This window comes from Montipora foliosa, chromosome 1, assembly GCF_036669935.1.
Source record: "Montipora foliosa isolate CH-2021 chromosome 1, ASM3666993v2, whole genome shotgun sequence".
In the NCBI taxonomy this organism is placed as follows: Eukaryota; Metazoa; Cnidaria; class Anthozoa; order Scleractinia; family Acroporidae; genus Montipora; species Montipora foliosa.
Genome location: NC_090869.1, coordinates 24,532,949 through 24,541,258, shown reverse-complemented (window position 1 = coordinate 24,541,258; position 8,310 = coordinate 24,532,949). Strand labels below are relative to the sequence as shown.

The 8,310-nt window shown below is 36.9% G+C and overlaps 1 protein-coding gene across 1 annotated transcript in view; it reads right to left on the bottom strand.

The window, feature by feature from the left end:
* Nucleotides 1–7,923, bottom strand: part of LOC137994511 (glutathione synthetase-like) — a 13,685-nt gene extending 5,762 nt beyond the window's left edge. Inside the window, exons 1-8 of the mRNA XM_068840097.1 lie at nucleotides 7,454–7,923; nucleotides 6,117–6,192; nucleotides 5,598–5,767; nucleotides 3,003–3,051; nucleotides 2,591–2,664; nucleotides 2,375–2,455; nucleotides 1,771–1,854; nucleotides 1,478–1,547 (exon numbers count right to left, since the gene is read on the bottom strand). Of these exons, the coding sequence (XP_068696198.1) occupies nucleotides 1,478–1,547; nucleotides 1,771–1,854; nucleotides 2,375–2,455; nucleotides 2,591–2,664; nucleotides 3,003–3,051; nucleotides 5,598–5,767; nucleotides 6,117–6,192; nucleotides 7,454–7,710 (861 nt within the window). The 5' untranslated portion in view covers nucleotides 7,711–7,923. The remainder of the gene's footprint in view (nucleotides 1–1,477; nucleotides 1,548–1,770; nucleotides 1,855–2,374; nucleotides 2,456–2,590; nucleotides 2,665–3,002; nucleotides 3,052–5,597; nucleotides 5,768–6,116; nucleotides 6,193–7,453) is intronic.
* Between the last annotated feature and the right edge of the window lie 387 nt (nucleotides 7,924–8,310).

Below are 8,310 nucleotides of genomic sequence, written 5' to 3'. Positions count from 1 at the left end.
TAGTTTTCATTCACATGTAAACTAGGACCAATTTACCTTCACAAAAAACTTCGAATTTAGACTCGCTTTGAAGAGGAGGCAAACATGAACTCGGAAATGCCCTATTCTCTCTATTATCTTGAAACATGAGATTTCTTTAATTCTTGAAACTTTGCAATTATTTTGCTTTCCTTTTATCTTGAAACCACGTCAAACCATTAGATTTCTAAATAAGCGTTTGCACTTTTACAACTTTGTGAATATAACACACAAACAATCGTCCACCGCGAGAATTAAACCCAAGCAGCAATGACCCTGGGACATTGTTATACAAACACAGTCTGTCAATGCAGTGAGGAATGGGGGCTGTTTCTGGGCATAGTTAATATATGGAGATGGTTACGAACTTGACAAGTTTCGTTGTGTTAAGTTTCTGTTTTGGACCTAACTGTGCACAAACCACACCATTTTTTTCTAAAAGACAGCCAATCAAAAGTTTAGATTAACTTATTCAAACCTCGAGGAAAAAAGATTGTGCGTGATCACCGTCAAGTCAACAGGAAGCACGACGTCACTGTTCTCTTTTTAGAAGTTTCCAGATGTTTCATAACCAGGCCATCTTCATGAACTATGTTCTGGGAAATCCTTTGCGATGCATATATTTCCCTCCCTAAGCCTTTGTTGCAAACTAATTTCAGTCCAACAGTGAGGACAGGGATAAGGCAATAATTGGTTATTGAGTAAGCCTCTCTGATTGACACCCAGATAATATCCACTGGCTGCCACACAGACTACAGAATACAATGCATAAGCCCCAGTATTTCGAACATTTGAAATATAGAAAGACCCTATATCACCACAAATATATATTTCATGTATAAAACAATGTGAGGTCAAGATGGCTGGATATTGGCCTCGTTCTTTTTTGGCATGTTTATGGAGCTCGATTTCGTCTTGGTCCATAAACACGCAAAAAAAAGAACATGGCCGATATCCAGCCATCTTGACCAAACAAGCTTGGTCAATAAAGGATTTATTATATGGGATAAAAAAACCAAAAATAATGATCTTTGATCTTGCGGGACCAAGCAAGAAATCCCGAGCAGTCAGTATAGCTCCATCTTGCCTGCTCGGGTAGCCAATCACAGGGCGGGATTTGGTTCACCTTGCCCATTCACGGAGCTAGTCATATAATAAGTTGACTTACAGACTGTATCCTTTTATGTGTAGTTTGAGTAATTTTTAGATGTTAGATGCAGATGAAGTAATCACTAAATTCTAAACGTTTTTAACAATTTTAACATCAATTTTACAGTAGTGTAAGGCCTCAATTGAATTTTAAACTGTTTCACTCAAAATGCTACTGAAGGACAACATCCAACGATTACTAAATAAATAATTTATTATTTTACCCAGCCATCCCGTTTATACAAATTCAATAGTCACTTGCTTGTCATGTCAGTATAAATCCATTACATTGATTTGATACACTACATACTTTCTCTGAAGAATAGTGCGCTGGATCATATCCCATTCTGAAATAAACTACAGCAATTTCATGTCCATCCCTGTCAAGCAACATAACAGAACCAGTTTGCATTTGGAAAAAAAGGCCTTAATATTATAATGTAAAGACTTTGAATTGAGAGTGGGGTAGCTGAAGGAATACAAACAACACCTGAAAGTAAACTGCCCTAATGGCACACTTAATGTCACTAATTTTATTAATGCAGGAGATAAAAACACGTTTTTGAAGAGTTTTTCAGCTCAAAGGGTACGACAAGTTCTTACACAACAAGTGTTTTATCCTCCTTGAGTTGTCCTGTACTGTTGATGTCTTGAAAGGTTTTTCTGACCATACGTGCAGCAGGATCACTAAAATGCATTCAATAAATACCCAAAAACTAGATGAGCACAGCCAGAAATGCCAAAAACTTGAACAAAATAAAATTAAAGCTAAGAACAAGAGTATTAAATCAAGCAAAGCTACGATCCTCAAAGTTATGAATGCAATTTCAGCAACTGCGGAGAGAAGCCTGCATGAAAATTTCTGACCTTCAAGGGGTTTGAACCCTTGACCTCATGATACCAGTGGGACACTCTAACCAACTGAGCTATGAAGCCACTGACGTTGGGAGCTGGTCATTTGTGGGTTCTAATGTTCCTGTGATGAATGAATCAACAAATGAAATGATATATGAAATGGATCATATATTGAACTCACATATGAAATCAAGTGAAGCTTCTCTATGCAATTATAAAAATGGCGTTCATAACTGCGAGGATCATAGCTTCACTTGATTTCATATCTGCAGTTCAATATATGATCCATTTCATATATCATTTCAAGAGTATTAAAGGTTTATCATATCAAGTTCGTATGAAAGCAACTTACACCTCTGTCATCAAGTGCTGAACCCAGCGTTGATCAAACCTGTTCCGTTCATTGTTGGACACCACCATCAACACCACAGAGCTGTTCAATTATCAACAAGAATTCAATTACTTTTTTAACCCCTTAAATGCTGGACTAATTGTTAAAAGAAAAAGAAAAAGAATACGATTTGAAAATAATTAGTAAATCAACTAATAAAATAGTTGACATGTATACTTTTCTTTTCCATAGTGTTTCCATGCATCCACCAGTCCAGCAGCCAAGCCCAGACATGATGAATTCTTCGGGAGCTGGAATATATACACCAATTTCATCAGTTCCAGGGAAGATATACTGACATCACCTATTGACGTTACTAAAATCAACCAGAACCTTACTGGTACTTCTATTGTACCAGTCCATGGTACGTGAAGAGCAAAAGAAATGCATGCTTGTAAAGCAAAATCTTTCATATAATTTCCTATGGGATTCCTATGTGACAATCAACAACAGTACAAAAAAGGTCATACATTGCAGTAGATGCAATATCACTGACAGTTACTATCTAGTTATGGATAAATTTACAATATCATTTGAATGATCTTATCTTACACACTAAGGCAGTGATTTTAAATTTGACTGTCATTACCTTTTCTTCAGTTTTTGAATCATATCCGTTTTGAAGACCTGTTAGAAAACTGTAAAAGTCATGACCATTATTCTTAAATCTGTGAAAGCAGCACTTATAAGCTCCAGTAACAATGAAACGCAGCATGCCACTTTGAGATGCAATCACATGGCATCGGAGACCCCATAGTTCCTAGGGTGTGCCTGTGGATTTTGTGGAAGTTTAAGTTTTAGCATTATTTACAATTATCTCCATCGTCTACATGATGTCTCTTGCATTTTCCTATCCGGCAATTTTTTTTCAAAGCCACAGATATTCAAAACACAGGAAGATGCTCAGCTGTTGCAAAGCAATAACAGTTGTTGTTTATTTCAAACTACTATTGGACATTGGCAATAGAAAACCGGCAAGTGATTTGGGTGCTGCTTTTGTAATTCATTTTCTATTTTTAGCTGGGTTGTCCATTGTTTTTTCTTCAGGCAACCAGGCTTTTCATTTTACCACAAACTGGTTGCCCGGTAAACTTCCTGGCTGTCTGGGATGACTGGACAACCGCTAATTTAGAGCACTGTTAAGAGTCATGCACAGGGGAAGCTTTGCTGACACCATTACTTACATTTTGTTTCATTAACATACAACTTTGCGCACAGAAGGCACCATGCTGTATTTACAAATAATTGACGTCAAAAAGTTTAAATTAAAGAACTTGTTTAACTTAGCTGTGTCTCCAAAATTACCCGGTAGCCTTTTAGCTTTGATAATGAGGCAGTTACTAGCCATCAAAAACTGATAAATTCTTAGGTGGCAATTAAATAAAGGTGCTAATGTCAATTTATTATGATCGCATACATTCTTTGTAAAATTTCAAATTTTCAAATTATCATTGCTCAGAGATTATCTGGTGTATACGTATGGGGTTCATATTTTTAGAGAGAGCTCAATTTATGCTCGCAACGCAATTTCAATATTCAGTACTTTATCCTCAGCTGACTGATTACTTAACAATAATTATTCCATGACAGGGCTTGAAATTAACTTTTTTGCACAGGTGACAGCTGGCGACTAATGGGGAAAATTTGGTCGCCAGATCATAAATTTTGGTCGCCAACTTTGCATGCAAGGAAAGTCATAATTATTCAGTAGCACAAAAAGAAAACAGCACAGTCAATTTTGCAGGTGTTCAATTTTTAACAGAGGGGACAAGTTCTCCAACCCACTTTATGGTAAGGGTACAGGTTGCTTTTTGAAGGTTTCATGTAAATTTCAAACTCATTGTGCGATGTCTAGCCTCATTATCAATGTGTTATCAATAACAAGCTAGTTCCGAGGAGGTCCTTCGGTAATATTATCAATGTGTTATCAATATCAAGCTAGTTCCAAGGAGGTCCTTCGGTAATATGGCTAAATCTACGTTTTCAGCATTCACAACTGAGGATGGATTTAAATTTTCAATTAACCGTCTTGCCAAATTTCGTCTTCCGGGCGCAAAATTCACGGTAACCGGCAAGAAGCATACAGTGTTTAAGTGCGCCCACGATCCCATGAAGCCGCTGAAACAATATGGCGCCTAGTAAACGCTGTGATCGAATTGTACTATTAATTAACAATGTGAGAAACCAATTTTCTTGCAGTATTTATACATTATTTTAATGGGGAAAGAAAGGTGAGTCGTGTTCTAGCTACTGGTTCCGAACAATTTCATCATATAAAGAATCAAATACAACAGTTGTCTGCTGTCAATTCCAGGCGCCAAAGATTTTATGTTATGCAGGTATAATGGCTGGTAACTGAGATCCAGTGAACCAATGAGAAAGCTAGAATTGCATTTATCTGAGGTTGAGAATTTAATAAAAAATGATAGCCTTGCAATGAGGCAAAAAATGAAAACAAAGATTCTCCTATAGCTTTGCAACAGGTAGGGTTCTTGTATTGCATTCATTTACTGACAGGAGTATCCATGCATAGAAGAACATTTGAGTCGAGATAATGGTATGAAGAAATCAAATGTTCTCAAGCATAATTACCACAGTCTGTATTTAGGTTACATACTGACTACATTAGCATATCTGAACAGTGACGCCACCAAACTTTCAACACAGTCAACCAAGATGTCAAGCACAAGTAAGCTACAAATGAATGAGCTTTTTTTCAGAAATAGTTGCAGGTTACCAACTTGACATCCAACTATCACCTTGCAAGGAGCGATTTGTTATATAATTTCAGCAACACAAAACATAAAAAAATGAGTAATTTAAGAATAAATAAGGTCAGTTTCTAATTAAGGTGCAGGTGTTGCATCAGTGTGGAGGGAAACACAAAAAAAATAGATTCTTGCAAATGAGTTGATAAAGGAAAATCAATAAATGTAAGAAAGATTTGAGCATATGTCAGCTCACAAATCAGTGGTTCACCCATTGACTCCTGGAAGTGAGACTTAACAGATTTTACTGTGTCTTAAACACCAGACGATTTTTCTCATCAACTATGGGTGTCCGTAGGGTGCCTGAGGGGTAAATGGTTTAATGTCCCCTAAATTAATTATCACTCATAGGAGTTAATCAGTTAACTCATTTGATAAAACCAAATTTCTTGTAATTTGACGTAACATAACATTACTTGTGAAGTTTTCTCATCTGAGGGCTCAGTCCACCAAAGGAGGAAGCAATGGTGTTGATCTCCACCTGTTTTATGCCAACATCATTCTGCAGATGCTGCAGCAGATCTGAATTTTGTGGATTGGAACAGTCCATCATGTAGTCAGACCTGAAGATCCCAAGTGATATGGGCTGTAACATCAGAATAAAATTTAATGATCAATGCATGCATAATCCTTGGGAAAAGCCTTAAAAACTCAATCCAAATATCTCACAGGTCATATTTAGACTTTCTAGAACCACTCAATGCACAGGTTACAAAGAAACAGTTCTAAGTGAAATTTTCCCTTTTTCTTGTGCATATCTTTTTCATTTTTCAAAATACCTTGGCTGTAAGTTGCATTTCCTTTCAAAATGTAAAATTTCATTCTGACAGCATTTGGCTTTCTTCCCACATAAATATTGGTTTATCTTGTTTTGGTTTGAAGGAAAAGACTAGGGAATACATTCAACCTTGATATTAGAGTCACTGACATCTCACCTGTGAAAGTCCTTCATTTCTTGTCTTCTCATAAATTTCAAATATTTTAGCAGTAAATGAGTCCACTTCTATTGTGCTTTAAACAATGAAAGGAAGTATTATAATATTAATTACCACCTTCATTATCCTTTTTTCCTGTAGACTTTTTACAGTATTCAGTATTTAGTTCTCTGTGTACTTCTTTCACTTAAGCATAATATTTCTTCACTTAACTAAGAAAGACATAACACAAACAACAGACCACTTATCTGTAAAATACTATACCAACTCTTTGCATTAATTAAAACCACCTACAACCGCCTCAAAAAAGTCTACAACCATCTACAACCACCTCAAAAATATCTACAACTACTCACAAAGAATCGAAAACCATCTCAAACAACCCATAGATGTCTAAAATTATGTGTTTACCATTTAGCCAAAAATCCCGGATCATGGGAATTATCGTGGCATAAAGGTAAGCGATTTTCCGAATTTTTATTTTTTCGCTTATATCACAAAAGTCAGTACCAGGATATGTATGTTGTGTATTTCTATAGGTCCATTTCTATCTACTCTTCACTATTTTACAAATTAGCGCGTGTGTGCACATCATGTATTTAAAAATCGCTTTTTAATCAAATTTTCAAAAAGAAGATTACATAAAACTTAGACGGAATCAATATATATAAGAATGATCAATCAAAATATTGTACGCGAACTGTACGTACCTTCAGGATCTTCCTTAAAACACGGACGCCATCGTGCATGCATTTATACAGCACGCAGTTATTTATTTCCCGGAATGCGGGGAAGTGGTGAGGATCGTTCCGTTTCCAGGCCCTTCCTCACGATTTTAGCACGATTTACCGGATGGATTGCAGGGTAAAGCGCCATTCTCATCCGGATTCGAAAATCGCTTTACCTTTATGCCACGATTATTCTCATGATCCGGAATTTTGGCTAAATGGTAAACACAGTTATTGTCGTCTCGCTTATTTTTGCCATCTATGGCTTGTCTGAGATGGTATTCGATTCTTTGTGAGTTGATGTAGATATTTTTCAGTTGGTTGTAGATGGTTGTAGATTTTTTTTTAGGTGGTTGTAGATGGTTTTAGGTCGTTCTATGTTTTAGCGACTACGACAAAAACTGGCACTGCAAATTTAAAACGACACGACAAAGGACAATGATTGCAAAGTTAGCTTTAATTAATCGAAAATGTCGATTAAATTAGTTTACTCGTAATTGGGGAACGTTTTAGGCTATAAAGTATTTTAAAAGTCTTGTTCGGGTCTCGGACATCTGGATATTTTCATTATTTGAGATTACATTCCGAAAAAATATATGATCTACATACCTCTTTAGAGCTTTCTCGAGGAAATCGTGGTCTTGACTGACACGATGTACAAGCACATTAAAGTCTTTTTGTACATCCTTCGCTTTGGCAAACAGTCGCTCAGGAAATGCAGTCGGGAGGAGAGTAAACGGTGCATGTTCTACTCTGGAGACCGAATCTTTGGCTCTCATAACAAGGCCATTCGTCAAACAATAATCGCGCCCTTCGTCAGCTAACAAACTGACAAGATTTTTGGCTGGAAGTTTAAGTCCATTCATATTGCCGTATCTTGCGCGTGGAACGTCTCACCTGTTGGTAGGCAAATTTAAAATCAACAGCGCTAGCTCCGCACCCCAAAGATGTTATTATTCCTCATGATGCCCTCATGGAAAGTGACCTCATTCGTCCGCCATTTTGCACGACAAAGTCTGGTACCAGTTCTGGTACCCTAAAAACTGAGCCCAGTCTCTTGTCTCTCTGGGTGCGGCTGTGTAGCTATGGAGCGGTATCAACGCCAAAAATAAAAGTAGAGCTAGATGATATGATGGACGATCTGTTTAATAAGTTACTCTGTTTATAAGATACGATGGTTTGGCCGCGCAATTAAATATTACAGCTTGAAAACACGATACTCCGTCTACTGGACGCTATATTGCGGAATAACGACACGATACTCCATCTACTGGACACAATATTGTGGCACAACAACACGATAGTCCGTCTCTCAAACATAAGATCACTTAACGTTTGCATGACAAGACGATAGTCCACCTTCCAAACATAATGTTTTTAACATATTTCTGAACAAAACGGCAGAAACATATGGAGCGGTATCAACGCCAAAAATATAAGTAGAGCTAGATGATATGATGGTCGAT